We start from the raw sequence: 19,452 nt of genomic DNA, 5'->3' as shown, positions 1-19,452 counted from the left end.
CAGAACCAACTAATGTATAAATAAAAGACCCAAGCTGTGATTGCTCAAAACACAAACCTTGCCTCCACGGTTGTACTTTACATTGAAACAAACTTCAAATGGTTTAAAAATAGCTAAAGAGGAATGACGTCCTTTTTAGTCTTGGGAGAGCAGAGACCATCACTCCTTTTCCATTTGTGCAAGCCGCTACTCAGTCTTAAAACACTGTACTGTATAGATTCATATGCCTTGTTTTCTGTATTTATGACTACAAAAAGGGTGTGAATAAAATCATAGCAGGAGCTACAGTATATCACAAAACCCCCCTTTCAAGAAGAGCACATATCCAGTCTTTATTGTTATTTACTTACTGTAGTCAGTATGAACAAAAATTAACCACATTAAACAAAAGAATACATTCTACCTCCTAGGTTTAACAGGTATAATAAAATTCCTCATGAAATAAACGCTGTCAAATTATGTCCGCTACATATAGCATGCGGTGCAGAAATATAACTGTTCTGTTGTCTTACTAACATTATACTAAGACTAATTTTTTTTTCCAGTCAATCATCATCCCAGTCAATCATCAGGAAATCCACTTTTCTGTTGTTTTAACAGTTAAACTCAATCTCATGTAAAAAGAACTGATACACTTTAGTTTTCCACTATGCTTCTGAATACTTTAAAGTGTAAAAAAATATAAAATCAAAATTTCCAATTATACTTTAAACCAAGGTTAGTGACACTAGAATGTATAAATCCTTCCACAGCATGCCCTCCGAAACCTTAATGACCTGTTGGCTCTCTACCAATGCACAATAATTACAAGCTTTTTGAGTGTTCAACTCATAATGGCTTTACAATGGAGAGTGTTTTAAAGCCCAGTACATCTGCAGTGATTGATAAACATTAAAAGGATAAAAGTGCCTTCAAATGCAGGCCAGAATGAAGTCTAGGTTCAAGCAATACCACAGCAGCAAAAAAATATGTCTCAGCTGATAAAGCTGTTAATAAATCTAATTAACTGTCACCATCCTGTCTAACACTTTATAGTTGTACTGTACATGAGGATCTAAGTGAATCGATTTCCCTGACTATTCTGGCCTTTGACCCTTCTCAAAAGTAGAACTTGAATGTCAATACTAAGACCTTTCTTAACAGCAGAATTTCAAAAGCCAGAATAATAATAATATGACTACTACTACTTGCACCACACACTAATGCTGCCACTTCTGCTGACAAATGTACAGTAATAGTACTACTAGAACTCATATGAATATTAAAAGCAAGTTAAGGCATTCAGAAATTTTAGCTTCTGAGCATCTGCAGCCCTTAGGCTATGGGGGACCAAACAAAGTATTCTAGACAATTTTCTTTTCTTATTAAAGGGTTAACAAAACATAGATAAACACAGTAAACGTGTACATGTAAATCCTGTGTGCAGCTAATGTTTAATGATGTTATTGTCAAAAATCTGTGTAGGATTCAACATTTTTACCTCCTGACCTAAATTAAATGTTTCATTGCTTGTCAAGGCGGTTGACACGCTACAATGGTTTCGTTTTGTCATGTGTTTCTATCAGATAATTCCAAATTAAAATTCACACAAGATTCAGTTACATTTCTCTTTAAAATAAGATCTTATAATATCTTTATATAATTGAAATTTATAACCTACATGCGTGATTAGAACAAGTGCACGTGATAGCAAATAATAGTTTTTTTTACATTTTTAATCAAATTGCCATTTCTGTCATTCTGTCAAAATAATCAGTGCTCTAAAATTAGTGTCCTCACACTTTTTAGTTAAAGATCATGCAGTGTTGGTGCATACACAAAAAATGTTTTTTAGGATAAGGTAGTATAATGACTAGTAACAGCATATGTCAAATCATGTACAGTAAAAATTACAAGAACTAGTAGCCCTGTCATTAAGTTTTAGTGTGTAGTCTGATGATTAACATCAAGCTCATGCGAAACGTATATAACAATAAAGTTGAATTAACAGTTACAACTTAAACTTAATTAAAAAAATACAACATTCCTAACACAAATACAGTATGTTACAAGTCAATCAATTTACAAGAGCCACAACTCCAGCAATCAGTCAAAAAATCAGGCAATGAGAATTAAACTATTTTTAGGAGAGAGAAAAAGTAGACCATTATTCTAATAAAGCTTGCAGAGCTCAATGGGTTTTGCTATTACTGGAAACATCAGCTGAAAGCTATAGGGTTCACTATCCCCCATAGCAGCATGAAGCATTCATTTGCAGTGTGAATCTACATACTACAGCAAACACGGTAATTTAAGTATGCTAAACAAAACCCAGGGGAGACCAAATGTAGCATCAGAATCTAGTCTGTTTGTCCTGGATCAGTCTTGAGTAGGAAAAGATGATATAAGCAAGTTATCCACATGGATTTTATCATGAACATTCAAAATAGCCTCTCCCTAAATAAAACTCATTAAGTTTCTTTTAAGCTGGACTTTCAGCTACATTCAGTTATCTCACATTACCTCCAAAGTGAACTTTCTTCCTTGATCTAGGAGTTTCTTCCATTTGCTCCCAATTTGCCTCCCAGGTAAGCCGTGAATTTCGGTTTACAAGAAAGACCAAGCGCCAGACTGAAGAACCTTTATGGTTCAGACCACCACACAGCCCAAACTGTGTGGAGAAAGTTTCAAGTATCCCAAAACCAGCAAAAATGCATCCATATTCAGCAAGAACAGAAAACGGCAAAGCCCATGTACTGAGAAAAGCTATGTAGCCTCTGTTCGTACAGCTAGGGAAAAAAAAGTAAAAAAAAAAACTATATCATGCCAAGGCCCACTCCATAGCAACAGAGTTGTACAGTGTAGAGAATGTTTCCATGGAAATGCTTCAATCAGGAATCTACATGAGTGGTGAAGTGGGGGGTGTCTCAAAGCCCATCGCAATTACGCATGCCTTTAGAAAATGAATGGGGAGGGGGACAGACTTTTCCAAAGCTTACTAAAGTATTGGATTTTTCTTAGTACATATCCTGCTTCAGGTGGCACTGCTTCTGAGTAAAAAACACATCACGTGTTGAAATAGAAACCACTACTTACTGGCGCCACTGATTTTTTTTTAGATGTGAGAAAATGTTGAAGAGGAGATGCAGAGCCAATATAAGCCAACAGCTGAGAAGAAGAAGCAGCCTGAAGCCTTTGCATACATGCAAGCACGGATAAGGTGGGCACATGTCAAAATTGTAGAGAACCTGTGCTGTAGGCACTCTTAATAGTTTTCAAAGGCAAACAATAAAGCAGGAGCAAATATGATCTTTCCATATTAAAATACATCTGTGTATGAACACAGACTACAGAACAGAAAACGATCAGACTCTTTAAAATCTCAGCTCTAACAATTTTTATACAGAATGTTTCATACCATGCTTAAAAGCTGCTACATATCTGTTCAGTACAATACTGAGAATAATGCAGCAATGAATTTTAATGAGTTAGACTTTTTTTAGTATCATCTTAAAGTACTGTAATTAAGGTCGAAGTGTAAGCAAGATCCTTTTGTTACAATTGTGCTCTTAAATACATTTCTAGCAACACGTATTAAAAAGATTTGAAAATGATCGTGCTTTCAGCAGTCTTGAAGAACAGGGGCAAAGCTGTCCCAGATGTGTACTGAGAGCCACATGCTAGGTGATTTCCATATCTGTGCCAAATTGGTTCGTTGGGTCCGAGCTCGACCCGGTTGCCATGGTGCAAAGTACACTAGAGAGCACGACTCCCATCCCCCACTGGGGGCAGAATAGAGGTCCACTGCAGGAACTCCGCCCTGCAATGCCGGATACCATTCATACAATCTGGGGCAAACTGGGGTAAAGTACATCGCTTAAAGAAGAACAAGGTTCAAAGTCTGTAGCAGGGACCCATAACCCACAAAAATAACAGAGATCATTCACATAAGAGTTAAAAGTATTCTGTTATCTACAACACATTTTTGCAGAAACAAAACAAAAGTTGTCACTTTCAATTCTCTACCAATCGTGTTTAAGTACAAGTCTAGAAATATAAATTATTACTGAAACAAGGTACTTCACCATTACCATATTGATTAGATTATGAATAGATTAAGGCCACAGAGTCTTCTGGTTTACAGTCCTGCTGACCTCTTAATTATGTAGCTGAAGTAATTATTCACTTAACTCATTTAACTCTTCCTTGAGGTGAAAAATAGACCTTTAAAATGTACTTGACTACAGCTCTTGAGACCTGGAGCTGCATATCTAATGTACAGTACACCATGGTCATAACAAAGTCACAAGACTTCACTGATCATTTTCTTTTGGTTTATCATTGCTTAAAGACAAGGGGAAGATAAATAATAAATGACAGTAATAGATCATGCAGTCTACCCTCTGTGGCCCTTCCAATCCACCCCATTATAGAATTTTTCTACAAACACAGACATATAAGTGCTCATTAACAATACTGGTGTAACACTTAAGTACCTAGTTGTATCAAAATACTGTGAAGGGACAGAAGCTGAGCTGGATCAGGGATCTCAGACTCAGATCGCTGGGGTCTCAGTGACATATTCTTTTTTTACAACCGTGTTCTCATTTACCTACAGTAGTTAATCTAACTAATTAATCTGTTAGTTTAATAGTTGAAGTACTGCACTTCTAACCTGGCTCTGAGGGGATTTACAGATAACTGTGCCCTTAATGAAGTGGATGTCTTATGTACTCAAATGTAAAAAGGGCTTAAGAAAAATCTAATGCATGTCTAATTTAGATTTGATTTGATTAATCACTCAGGTTGAAATAAAAACCAGAAAACACATGGCATTTATGTAACTATCCCTGGTCTAGATAGTTAATCTATCTCATTAGACTTAGTCTTTCTGAGTCAGTAGAATTTAAGCTGCCCTAGTTGCAGTACATGTGAAATCATTTAAATATGACTGTAAAATTATAGAGTAGTAGTAATATGGTGCAACCAATGCACTCCTCAGGTTGGTAAATAATGTGCAACTAACAGGAAAGTTAAATAAAGATACTAAAATTTTAATTCAAAGTTTTTTACATAAAAAATGAAAAAAAACAATACAGTTAAGATGTATCTATGTAATGGAATTCATTTAGCACCAATTTTTGGTTCATTTATCTAAAACTTAACCTTAAACAAACAGCTACAATCTCACATGATGTAATACAGTATTTTAATGCTTTTCTGTACCCTATAAAACAGCACAATTTGGCTTAATATTTAGATATCCACAGCTCCAATTGTGAGATGCTGCAGCAGTAATCAGAAGAAGTCGGAGGGTAGTGGTTGCATTAGTTACAGGATATATCTGAGCTTTCCATTGTGATCCCAGCCTGGCTAACTTGACAGACAAATTCAAATGCAGCTGAAGACACATTAGTTGAATGCCCTATGCCATAGTGCTTCCATAATAAAAATAAGACATGTGTGGAGTTTGCACACCAGCGTGCAGTATATAGTGTGCGTCATTCGTCAGACATGCTCACTCTCTGACTGTCACTGGAAAGGAATGGGTTCTTGAAGCTTCCAGTGGAGAGGAATGCACTGGAGACTCCTGGTCCACTGAGGGGGTCTGGTCCAGAGGAGGAGGCAGTGCGATGCAGGAGGTGTGGGTGTGAGGCTGATTGGAGGTGGGAATGAGTGGGCGTGAGCGAGGGAAATCTACACAGGGGCAGAAGGGAGCAGTAGCGGTGGGGTTTTTTTTTCAGCTGAAGCAGAAGGGAGAGTACTGCACATCCTCACTCCCACACACGCTTTTAGTACATACACTAGTGTAAAATCTCAACAACTTTCACAGTTCTGGGAATAACATGAATTAAATAAGTACCGTAAGGATACATGCAAACATAGGGTATGTGTATACATAAAAAAGAAATAAGAGGGCATCAATTCATATACCGTGTAATATTATGATATAGTATGCATTAGGAAATTAACTCAGAATTACACTTAATATGCACTTCATGGCTGAAATTGGCTCAGGAGCCAAAACTCAGTTTTTTCCTTGTATGAAATATGTATGAACTTGTAATGATGAACGATTGCCACACACTGCAATCCCGCACGTACAATTATTTGTCTGTGATGTGGCAGATGGAACAGAAACTCAATGAAAGAACAGCTGACTGTATGTCAGCCCCATTGAGGTGAAATGCGGAGTACAAGGGTGAAAAGACCTGGCAGGACTAGAGGCCAGAACAGCTTTTTCCGACAACATTAGTTTAGTCTTGAAGACAACAGACAGAGTTGAAGACAATAACACAAGCAGAACCACCCTTGATTTAAATTTCACACTTTCTCATATCTGTTTGCTTTTTTATTTCTTGCCAGAATTTTCCAGATGAGGTCATAGCAGAATCCACATGAACACCCAGATATTTTGCCTGCACAGTCACTTGCTGCTCAGGATCAGCCTTTAATTACAGGGAAATGGCTGTCGCTTGCTGCATGATGAAAATAAGATATGGGCACATTCAGATGGCAAATCTACTACATTACTAAATAGAAAAATACGAAAACAAACATTAATTAAATAAACAAGTGCAGGTTACAGTGTGCTATATAAATTATTACAAGCTTCACACCGCTTCACAAACAAGAGTAAAATATTGTTTGGGTTTTTTTTCCAACAGTAAAGTTTAACTGTTTGATAAATGCCTTTCAGATTTTAGACCAGTACAAGGTCATAGTGGAAACACCTGACAGTATGAACATGCTGCTGCAAGTGAAAAATGTGACTCCTGTAACAGAATTTGTAGCATTATCCTAATTTACTATTCCAATATACACTTCCTATGACATTAAAAAATATGCAGAACACGTTATTCTGATATAATCCATCTCAAAAAGAAATGTGCATCCTGTTGATTAATGTCAATGAAACCTTTCAAGTTTCATTATAAAACATCACTTAAATTTATACAACAATCCATACAACCTACAGTTTCACATGAGATGTAACCACACCATATGGTAATGATTGATCATGCATTGTAATGTCTGGAAGTCAACAGCTGATGAGGTACAACTCAGCAGAGTAAAGCTGAGCTAAACAGCCTTTAGAAGAACCTCTGTTCTGGTACAGCTCCAATGAGACCCCCTCTAGTGGCTATACCATGACTTATTTTTCACGAAAACATTAGTCAGGCACCAACGCCCCCCACTCCCTGCCTGTCACGCATCATGAACCCGACCTTAATGTCACCTTAACAATGACTGGATGATCTTTGATACTATAATTGTAAAAGCAGGTCATTTCTTTCCTTATTTTCTGCACATGTGAACATTTTGAAATTTGCTGCAACACAAAGGACAAGGCATAAAGGGAATGGGGTTTTGATTCCTTCTTTTCTCTGGGTGGAGTTCACAGAGAACAATATAGGTCAAAATCATCCTACCCTGGTTAGGGTGAAGGTCAGAGAGTGCATCGAGCACAGAAACGTACCAAACATAAAAGTTTTCTTTCTGAGAGCAATGTTTCCTATACTTTAAACGCCATACTTAAGTCTAGGTTTCTAGGAAGGCATCAAATAAAGAAAAATCAAGATTGACAAGATTTACTTGTAAGGCTATGTAAGATTTCAGAACAATTCTATCCACATACTGTATTTTATTATTAATAGCGTAGTTCGCATTTTAAGGGAGTCTTTCTTTTTCTGCGAGAAAACACACGCAGTACACATCGTTTCACTAATACAACAAGGCAAAAACTGCCTGATTTATTTTGTTTTTTTTCACCTAAACCCAACCACTTTTGTCAAACAGAAGTGATAAGTAATGCGTTTGTATAAAAAATTCAGTTTAATTAACTAACAACACTTTAACAGAGAGACTGTCTGACCTTTTTTTATCTGGAATTATTCTGGTTACACTTATCAAAGAAATATGCAAAAGAAAAGTATTGATTTATCACAATGCAACAGTTAAATTTTTTGCATGTGAAAAGATGGATTGCTTTAAAGTAGGGATATTGCTTGTTAATCCTGTATGCATTTTGCAATCTAAATAGAAAAGTAATTAAAATGATCATTAGGGATCTGTTAATAAGCAATTTGTTTGCCAAGTGATTTAAAGCATTTTCACAGATGAATAAAAACATGATAATAAAACTATATTTCATTCCTGAATGAACAGCCTTAATTAAATCCAGCCTTTAAAACACCTGTTCAAACAATCTTACTTAATCACTGTGAGATTAACTGTTTTACACATACAGTATAATTCTCCTCACTCCCGGAGTCAATACTTAAGACAGAAAAGGAATAACTGCAACATGAAAATATCACTCTTTATTATGATATTACCCTCTACGTAATAAAGAGTAATATTCTCTCTCCTCTACAAGCATCCCAAAGAATGAAACACAACAATCATTGTTCTGCTTGTTTTGAACACTCGGCAAGTACATTTAAACATTACTCAACTTTGTACAAAACGTGGAGAAATGTCTCTCTATCGCCTGTAATGAACTGATTAAGCATACCTGATTTAGCATAGACTCAGATTAAATTAGAATTTTGAGCAACCCATCAGTTGCAAAGCAGCCGGCAGCCATATCACCCTACAACTCACAACTGGCAACCCACTGAAGCTAAGCAGGTGTGAGCCTGGTCAGTACCTGGATGAGAGACCTCCTGGGAAAAACTAAGGTTGCTGCTGGAAGAGGTGTTAGTGGGGCCAGCAGGGGGCGCTCACCCTGCGGTCCATGTGGGTCCTAATGCCCCACTATAGTGACGGGGACACTATACTGTAAACAGGCGCCATCCTTCAGATGAGACGTAAAACCGAGGTCCTGACTCTCTGTGGTCATTAAAAATCCCAGGGCGTTTCTCGAAAGGAGTAGGGGTGTAACCCCGGCATCCTGGCCGAATTTCCCAGTGGCCCTTACCAATCATGGCCTCCTAATAATCTACCTCTATGAATTGGCTTCATTACTCTGCTCTCCTACCCACTGATAGCTGATGTGCGGTGAGCGTTCTGGAGCACTATGGCTGCCGTCGCATCATCCAGGTGGGGCTGCACACTGGTGATGGTGGAGGGGATTCCCATTACCTGTAAAGTGCTTTGAGTGGAGTGTCCAGAAAAGCGCTATACAAGTGTAAGCAATTATTATTTTTATTATTATTATTATTATTAAAATACTTGCCCATTATTTGATGGCACCTCTCTTTTCTAATTTTCAAATAAACCAATAATCTTTTATTGTATACCAACGAAATTTGGAGCCTCTAAGTTTTTAAGACTCACCCAAGAGGACATGCAGTGCCAACTGAAGCAGCACCAAGTCTCAGAACTGCAGGCATGCGGAAAGTCAGACGGTCACTGTTTTACCTGGAGAACCACATGAGCTGTGACTACCTGGTCTCCTACTCCTGCTGATTGTGCACCAACACTTTATTACAGGCATTTATTTCTTTTAGAAACAGGATTCTTGCATCTACCCAATAGAAATCTGCCATCATGTAAAAGGTTTGTACTCTGTGAGTAACAGGTGGGTCAAACATCTTCTGGCCAACATGGAGCTTCTTTAAAAAGCAATATTCTTACAATCCAGCTGTTATACAGCTAAATCAATATATGGTACAAAAAAGATATAGTTTCATGTGTTGATAATATAAGTTTCAACTTAATATTTCTTAGAAATATGGTTATCTGTTGCTTTTTCTAATCCTTTACTCAATACAGGATAGCAGGGGATAGCAGCCAATTTGCTTATAGCCAAAAGTAAAAAAAGCAAAGTAATTCCTTTAAAAAAAAATATAGGTCACCTTTTTATTATTGTTGTATTATTACAAAATTATTAGGGAATGGTCCTTTATCTCCTTTATACTGTATGCATGGAATTAAATACACTCGATTCTAAGAAATAAAACAGCTGAATATAGAGTATACAGATTTGCTGATGCAGAAGAGATTAATTTGGATGAAAAATACATGCAAGCAAAATGTTGCCAATGGCACCCTTTACCCATTTGGGTGTAACATACTGTACCATCCTTAAACCAGTAAGCTAAAAGTAGCTGTATAAAGTCATATTTTTATATATAAATGTGAAACACAGAACATGGAATTCAAGATTATGCCATTTCTTGTGGCTGCAAGATCAATAGGCCTGCTTTTTGTTGATAATTCAAGAGCTTTTGGTTTAGGTATTGTGTGATACTCTTATTACTCTGATTTCCAGTTGAGATACCGATTTGGCTTCAGTGCTCCTGACTGTGGGAACAACAGCTTGGCTATGGGGATGAGTCCATTGGAAACCCCATGGTAGGTGTAATGAGCCAAGGTGTGTCTGCAAGTCTGAGGGCGGGGCAGAGAGGGAAAGATAAAGCCATGACTATCAGGATAGCCAAATCACTAGATGCTGCGATCAAAGATTTCTTATGTCAGCAACAGGAAACAAGGTTACGTTACGTCTGTACATAAAGCAGTCTGTAAAGAAACAAAGCAATTCTGAAAGGAACAGCACATCATTTTGCGTTACCATTCTACAACCTTCAACTCAAGGAGAACTTTTTTTTTGGATAAGAAGTCACCTGGGCCTCTGTCATGCATGAGAAGATTTGTCCCTCTCCTGCTCTTCCTGTCCTTCAGGAAGACAGAACGGAATCTGCTCTGCATTCGCGAGCTGCAGAGCCTCAGCAGACTGCAGCTTGAGGCTCAATCTGAGAGAGCTTCTGTTTCAAATGCTTGCAACAATATAAATGCCACAAAGACAAACTAAGCCCCCAGCCTCCCTCCCTGTGTTTGCTCACTTAATCAGCAGGTAGATTCCTGATCAAAGAAAAAAAAACAACACATTGATAAAAATTGAGGGGCAAACCCGAATGCAGAAACACAAACTCTACAGTTTCAATGCCCGGTTGCCTGTTGAAAGCAAACAGCACTGAGTCCATGTGACTGACTGCAGATCTCTGTGGGGGGCTTGTTCTAGGCAACAGCACTTGCCAGCATCCGTCTTGTTAAATCTACCCTATTAAACCAGCTTAGCACACAGTGAAATAATTACATCAAATGTTACAGAATCAAATACAGCCATGAGCAATACAAAATTCTGAAGACTCAAGTGATTACTTTATTTTCTTTTTCTTCAATTTACATTAGCATTCAATTATGCTGTGTAGTAGGAAGGACATGCAACTGATTTAAATGTGCTTAAGTTTACATTTATAAAAATAATGATTTCTGATACTGTTATCTCTATTAGTCTTTATATGCATATCCTAGCAATTTAACGAGGCCATTTATTTAATGAAAAAAAGACCAGAAGTTTCATTCTATTTCCCATTATACTGTTAATTATTAATAGCTCAAAGTCATTCAAGCCATCAACATAAAATAAACTATGGCACTTTCATTTCTCAGTACGTTTTTGTACCATCTTCGCTTAAATTGGTCTCATATACAGTAACTGTATGTATCACAATAGTCATATGTAATTTATGCTGTAGTTTAGTGTTGTTATATATTTTAACATCTGGCTTCATCAGCAGTGTAATAAAAACAGATTTGATAGCGACAGATGTCACAAACTTTTTGCGAGTCTCTTTAGGTTTTAATTTTAGATGATTGGGGCAGATCATCACATAAAATGCTTCAGTGATGAATTTAAATATTGAAATGCCTGGTGCTTAGATGATTTACTTCACTTAATTAAAAAAAGATAAAAGCACTGTAGATCCTATTGTGTTTGCTAGATTACAAAAGGAAATTATCTCCAAGGTACTTCAACTACTAATGAAAACAATTCATAGCAGTTGACAGATGAGCAGTGTCCTTAGTGGAAACGTGGCAGCTGTACTGAGAAATTGTTAGGGCTCTGGACTCAGAACTGGCAGGTTCAGACCCCAAGTGGGACAGTGGTGTTGTGCTCTTGAGCAAGGTACTACACTCAGATTGCTCCAGTAACATGCACTGCTCTATCAATGTATCCAAATGAAAGTCACTGTGGATAAAAGTGTCCACCAAATAAATTAGTAATAATAACCGTAGGGTTTCAAGCAACTGGTATTCCCACAAACCCAATCAAATATGGGGCTGATATTTACTGTAATAAAACAGAAACATGAGGGTTTAGGCAATCATTTATGAAAGAAAGAAAGATTATTTGACTGGATTCTGAGTTTGAGAATCTATTCAACAGAACTATCACAGAAGAAGATGCTTCCATGGTGCAGTAATGTTTTAACGTGTTTTCAATGCTTTTTTTATATATTCTTGAAAGGCTAGCACAGCATATGTGCATAGAGACCCCAAATTCAAGACCTGACAGAAATTATTTTTCCCTTCTAGGAAGCTGAATGAGTGGGACTCCCAAGCCAAAAAGACTAAGAGGTAAGAGCTGATTTATTTACAGTTGCTAAGGGCTCATTGTTCTTCCTGCAATGAATCAAGCAAGAGTGTATACACCAGCAAGGTAACACAAAGAGAACCTGTTGTAATTTTTACAACTGGTCGACCAATGCCATAAATTTAGTAAGGAGGGAGTTGGCTGCTTTCTTGCATTTACAAATTTCACACATTAAGTAATTTCTTATTTAATTTATTATAATGAAATAACTTAACCTTAGTCGATAATCAAAATGTGATGCAGATGCTAATGAAACCACAAAAAAGCCCCTTTTACTTTCTCAGATTTTGAGAAATCTTCAAAAGACCAAGTGAAAACAAATCAATTAAATACTGATAATCAAGCACTTAACAGCCAACCAAAGGAGGGTAGGAACAGTAAATCAAGTGAGGCAGAATTATTTAGTGTACTCGAGCATACCAAAATGATTCTCTTACCCAGATTTTAAAAATGATATTATTATAATGGCTCAAACCAAATTAGCACTAATTCACTTTTAACAGCTCTGCAGGGAGTAGAAGTGCATGCTGAGATTTGTTTTCACTTCCTTATCTGGGAAATGGACAGCAGAACCTGCACAGAGGGACGCAAGCAGCATGTTCCAGAAAACCGAGAGCTTTGTACAGGCCTTTTAGCCAAGTCCTCATTCCAGAGGCCAGCAGGACAGCAGGCAGGTCTGGCCAGGACCTGCCAGGACGAGGCAGGTGCGATTGTACAGCCCTCCTCCATAGGCTCGGAGGAGGGTACCTGTCATCTAGAGTCTGAGCCATACAAATGCATGCTGAGCCCCATCTGCTTCATGGTGGAAGAAAGCTGAAGCAATAGTTCTGTACAGCATTGGGAAAGACATTAATTATTAATTATCTCCACAGTGTAAGCTATCTGCTTATACTGTAACTGAATTCACAGACCAATGGTGAGACACATGGGACATATTTATACAAATCTACAATGTTTTACAAAAAACATTTTCTATAGCAGTAGTATTGTTATAATACTAATAATAGATAATGCAGCATTATTAAAAATCATAAAATGATCTCACAGGCAGGAATTAATGCAACCTTTGACACTGCATTTGTTACAGCCAGATGTGTAAGCCCTATATCTACTTTATTTTTCATTCCGGGACTAAGAACTACTGTATAGCCCCATATACTAGATTAGCTACTGTATATGGTTTACACACTATACACTAAAAATACAGCTTACACTGAAGCATAGCAGCTCATCTAAACAAACAAATAGTTCTGTCATCGCCAGTTTATTCCAATGGTACACTGAGACAGTTTGTGCTACTAAATAAGCATGGTTTACAGTATGTATAAAATATAGATATATCTAAATAACCCTGCTTAATTTCAAACTTTGGGATGAAAGACAACCCATAATGCAAGCAAAAATGCATAATGTAAGAAAAATAAACACAAATTAAAAGCTGACTGCCATTGATCTAATTACTAAGACACAAAATCACTATACAATTCCACCGATACAAAATTTCAATGTTGAGGGGCAATAATACCCGCTACTTCTATCCTTTATTTAAATGCTATGGGGGTAAACCAGATATTTCAGGTCAAAAAACATTAAACAACATGTTGACAGGCTTATTATTAATGCAGATACACAAAGCAAGGCCCCATATGGCTGACAGCTGATGTGAAGTGGAGGATGACAACCTACTTTTCACGGACTGGAATACTATCATTCAAAAATGTTTGGCACATTTGCGCAGGCTGCCCCAGATAACTGCAATGAGGTGCTTGAGAGTGTGTGCTATGGTCAATTCTTTCCTGATTTCAGCAACATGTTCAGCACTCGTTTAACGCAGTTCAAATCTGAGCACACACTCACCTCCTGTAGATGCAAGCATGCTCTCACTTACCAGGTTTACTTTCGTTTGGCTTCGCCTGAATCTCCTCCACACATTCTGCAGGGAACCATCCCACATGCCCTCGGGCACTGCCTTCCCAGAATCCCCCTTCTCCTATACTTAGGACTGGGACAAGGAGAAGGAAGAAAAACGATTGGACTTAAATGTGTAGTGTGGTTTAAAAATGCACACACACAACTTTTCGCTTTAAAAGATGTAGAATCCTAACACCTTCTTTGGACGACTGTCTTGCCTGTTAATTCTCACGGATTAATCTTAACAGGCAATGGAATCAATTTTCTTATGGCTCATAAAATCCAAGAAAATGAAGGGCAGTGAAAAATATTGTATTCCTTATTTTGAATACTTTCCATTGTCTCTTTACTTCAAGTGTTTAAAGACTTATTTTATAAGCAAAAAAATGGTGCTTTGGTTCTGTATTTTGTATTCATTGAGTCTTAGGAATTATAATAGTGTATTGTACTGTGCACATCATTACAATGTAAAGCAAACAATTAATCAATTAATTTTATCCTCATTTAGAAAGTCTACCTTAAGTCAACTCTGCCCTAATATCACTCTAATTCTACCTGTAACCCAAACATACTTTTCACCCTAATTAAATTTGAGCTCTAACCCAAATCCAAATTGATGCTGCTTTTTGCTGGAACAACTAGGAAAGAAGAGGCCAAAATTAATTGATTCCCATATCTTTGCTCTTGGATGTTTTATTTCACATCGGGATAGTAAATGTTTTCTGCAACAGTCAAATAGAGCACTGATCTACTGGTACAATCTGGGATAATCATATTGCTCTTATACAGTGAGTTATAATCATCTATTATATTATTAAGATGATTCTTTTTACAAGGATCTTTCTGTATTTTGACAGTTGATAGTTATTTTAAAACTTTAAATAATCTATGAAATACAGAGATCCATTATCCCATGCTTAGAAACACATACTGTATCAAAATATATTACTGATCCATCATTGCTAACCAGAATCTAGACAAGTCGGCACAAACAGCATTTTTGAGATTGGCTGACCAATTTCCTTTTCCATGGAGTTTCTTCTTCTCTGACACACAATTGATGGCAACATGCTTGCAGACTTAGGCCTTGGAGCCGTCTGTGTTGTAGAGCAGTTTAAGAGGATGGAGGAAGAACCAACCTTTTACCCTGTCGCTTTTGTATAGAGGTATCTCTCCATCTCCTTGAGGTTGATATGGCTTCACAACGACAAAATGCCTCCCAGGGACGGCACTGTAAAGCTTCCGTTTCCCTTGAAAATCCAGGCCGGAGACTGCTTCCCTGTTGGCATTCGGACTGCAGGAGAACAAAGAGATGATGAAAGTCACTGGCTGCTAAATTAGAAAGAGAGGAGTGCCAAAAAAGACAATTTCACATAGAGAAAATAAACTTTCTTTGGTGCAGCTTTGAAAACTTTTTTTTTTCTCCCCAAGAGAAACGATTTGAGCAATTTCTAGTTGATACTGGAAATATTTTTTTTAGGTAATATTATCCATTTCTAAAACAGGGTTATACCCAGATCCTTCTTCCCCAGGATGAAGACATTTTATGGTGTTTAAAAAGAAAGGTGTTTAAGAAGAAAATAACTGTAGATTTAAGTCAAATTGAGTGCTTAGTCCATGTTCATATGTTTTATAAAGGAAGCACTATACCAATATGTGCTGTAAAAAGTAAACAAGGTGAAATTATATTAATGCGTAAGAAATGAGTTTGAAATACCAGAATTATATAAAATTAGCATAATCAGAAGCATAAAAAAGCACACTTCATCTGTTCATCAAGAGCACTTGAGAAGTGCCCCATTGAGTACATTTGCTCTGCTTCTGTAGATAATTCAGGAAATATTATGGTTGAATTTAGGACCCTGAAGATTTAATGTGCATTCTTCTAATCCTAAAATTCATACTTTACTGACTTTGATCCCAGTCACACAGTGATATCTTTTTTTCTGTTTTAAGAGATGATGACACATGGGTCCCTTGCATTTTCTTACCTTGTAAAGAAGTCTCCAAGGTATGTTCCAACTCACGGAAAATGACAACTTAATTCTTTTACTTACTCTAGCTGTATTTCAGCAATATGTTATAGAATTAAGATCAACAAACACGTTTGGACAAAAATATAAATCAAGTGAATAAGAGAACATAATCTTTCAAAGGCGTTCATGCTGCTTCACAGTAGGATTTTAATGGGGTATGTAATGATCTACTAGATGACTAGGGAAAAAAGGTCAGGTTAAATCGAAGACTTGAATTTTGCAAACAAGTCACTTTCTCTGTGAGTAACGTGCTAAAAATAAAAACGTTGCGTAACAGCACCCTCAGGTGGCTAATACGAGTATTTTATCGTACAACAAAAAAGGAAGCGCTTTTAACAGATCTACGTAATGAGATTTTTAGTAACCCTGGAGCTCATATATACTAGCAGAAGTTTTATTATAGTTAAGCGTTAAAATAAAAAATACGGAATATTTAAGTAGTATGACTTGAGGATTTTCATACTATATCATACTGTGATTGTCATCGTTTATACGAAGGCATGAAAATACGGTAACCATACGTGTAGGAATAAAGAGGATATGTTTCCTGTTTCCCAACTTCATTATTTATTAAATAAAGTGACATTTATCGCTATTACTTTAATTGCGAAACAGATAACAAAATAAAAAAGATTCACAGAATACTTCAGCCTTATGCAGTAGTAGTTATCATTCATAGTATACTTTTCTAAAATTACACGCATTTCTGTAGAACACGTGTTTAAAACTATTTTTCGATATTTGCATTAATGAAAGCAATACAGATTGAAAAAAACAAGAACGGCACAGGTTAAAGACAGGTCTGGTATTCTCTCTATAGCAGGTCAGACTGCACTCCCAGTAAATGCCTCTAGTGATGAAAGTGGCTGTTTACCATAAGATGACTTGAATCAGCAGTACTAATAGCTTGGTGTGATAAGAAAATTGGAATGTCACAGTGGATTATTAATTCAGACACACATGAACCTTGATAAGATCCCATTATCACAACAGGGAAGAAAAAGCTGTGGCATCAATCTGCTGACATTTTGTTTTAGAATTACCAAGTTAGATCACAAGAGAATACCTTATATATAACAATTCTTAATGTGTCAAAAAAGGGACAAGGTTTAAAATAATATCAGTAATTTTAAGTATTTAAAAGTGATAACTGCAAGCAAGATAAAACAAATACTAAAACCATGATTATTTCACTCAGTATACAATCTACTTCGTTTTTCCTTAGTTGAAAATACATTTTTAAGCAGGTACTGTATGACATAAAATGATATCTGCTGTATTTTTGTATCTGTATCTGTAATTGTCCCAGGAAAATAACACATGTATTGTGTGTGCATTTACTGTAACTGTATTTTAGCACTTAAATCCATTCTGTGATACAGTAATAACAAGCAGTCTTACAGAATATGGCCTTGTGTTTTTGGTTGTGGATTCTGAAATGTTACCCATCCACAGTGAAGCTGATACCCTAGTTTAATCTTAGAAACAACTGGACTAGATCTTCAGATAAGTTAGGTACTAACAATCAATCAGGTGACAGGTGAAATGGCCTCCTCTCCTTTGCTATCCTTATTGTGGTATCTAAATGTCCTAAGACTATTCCAGTAAGTCACCTAAGCAGCAAAAAGACTAACTGAGGTAATGACTTCACAGATAGTTGTTTTCTTATCACTATGTATAGAACCATCACAACATTTAACTGAGAAAAATTGGGCATTTGCCACTGAAATTTCAAATAATGAATGCTGTTGAATTTCAGATGACAAATATTTCTTAACACCAAAATGCATTTTTCAATGAATTCTTGGACATCTCCTTCAAATATTTCTAAACCTTCAAGATGAAATTCAATCAAGTACATAATGTATTAACTTTCAATTTTTTAAGTTTACCTTATTTTTTTCACATTTGAATACTTCTCTACACAAACTGTATCCATTTCCAATGTCAGGGATGTATTGTACATGCATGCATGTGGGCTCAGCTCAGCAGTCAATGCAGCGAAACTCATTTAATTAAGGTATCAATAGATCCAGCAGTGTTGCAGTAAGTAGGGGTTTAACAATACCACATAATTTTCAAAGTAAGGATTGTATTAGAAAACCTAATCTTGTTTTACTTTCTCTATAAATACTTGCAATTTGAAACTTATGTAAGCAATTTACTTCCTACACACTTTAAAATGAATTACACTTGCCAAATACATAACAGGGTGACTAGATTACTCAACCATCCGACTGTCTTTGAAAATGATGGTGAAAATATGAGGTTTAGTTATTTTTCATATCTCAGACCACCAACTCTGTCTGTATGTACAGTATTTGTTCCTCCCTTGCTTCCCTACTTGTTGAGTGGATGGAAAGGTATAATTTAAGAATCGCTTTAATTACTAATTTGATTGAATTATTTAATTATTTGTATGATAGCTCTTATTTTACCCCCACTTTCCCTGAAGTCGTTTTTAACTGAAATACTTTAGGGTCACACATTCAGCTCTAAACAAAACACAAAGCTGAAATGCAAGAATGCAAAAACTCCTGTACAAGGCAGAGAAAGGATGCAAACAGCTCAAGATGGTCCCTTAAAAATAGATAATAGGCAGATGTAGGAATGGGAGACTTTATTCCTTAACCTGTCATTCATACATCATAAGGCTTACCCACAGCACAATCCTCCCCCCCCCCCCCCCACCATAGTTAGTTAAATACCTGTGCATAAATTAGACTTTGGACTAATTCTTAAATTTATATATAAAGTGTAGTGTGAGACAATAAGTTATATAATTTAAAAAAAATATGCAGCACAGAAACCAAAGTGAGGAAAAACAATTTGCCAGGAAGTAAGAGTAAACAACCTTTTGTCACCATGTAGTATCAATGGGACACTATATGTGTAGGGCGATATAATAAAAAGTGCGTTTCCAATTATTTCTCAGCAGGATGTTCTGTTCTTCGATTTATGAGTTGCCAACAATTACCTTTCCTCTAATTTTACTTGTCTCACACAGGGCTTATTAAAAACCACTTGAAAACAACAAAGAAGACAGCCTATATTCTACGGGGATCCATTAATGCGTAAAAAACAGCACACACATACGAGAATTGAGGCTCATGATTAATAAACAGACAAGCTACTTTTACT

The 19,452-nt window shown here is 36.5% G+C and overlaps 1 protein-coding gene across 1 annotated transcript in view; it reads right to left on the bottom strand.

Annotated features, from left to right (window-relative positions):
- shank2b (SH3 and multiple ankyrin repeat domains 2b) overlaps window positions 1-19,452 on the bottom strand; it is a 139,067-nt gene that overhangs the window by 70,862 nt on the left and 48,753 nt on the right. The window contains exons 12-13 of the mRNA XM_088935195.1: window positions 15,415-15,569; window positions 14,253-14,366 (exon numbers count right to left, since the gene is read on the bottom strand). Coding sequence (XP_088791321.1) covers window positions 14,253-14,366; window positions 15,415-15,569 — 269 coding nt within the window. The remainder of the gene's footprint in view (window positions 1-14,252; window positions 14,367-15,414; window positions 15,570-19,452) is intronic.

Source organism: Atractosteus spatula, chromosome 16 (genome assembly GCF_055471065.1).
Source record: "Atractosteus spatula isolate fAtrSpa1 chromosome 16, fAtrSpa1.hap1, whole genome shotgun sequence".
Lineage (NCBI taxonomy): Eukaryota > Metazoa > Chordata > Actinopteri > Semionotiformes > Lepisosteidae > Atractosteus > Atractosteus spatula.
The sequence above is the reverse complement of the archived record's forward strand: the minus strand, read 5'-3'. Positions and strand labels throughout refer to the sequence as shown.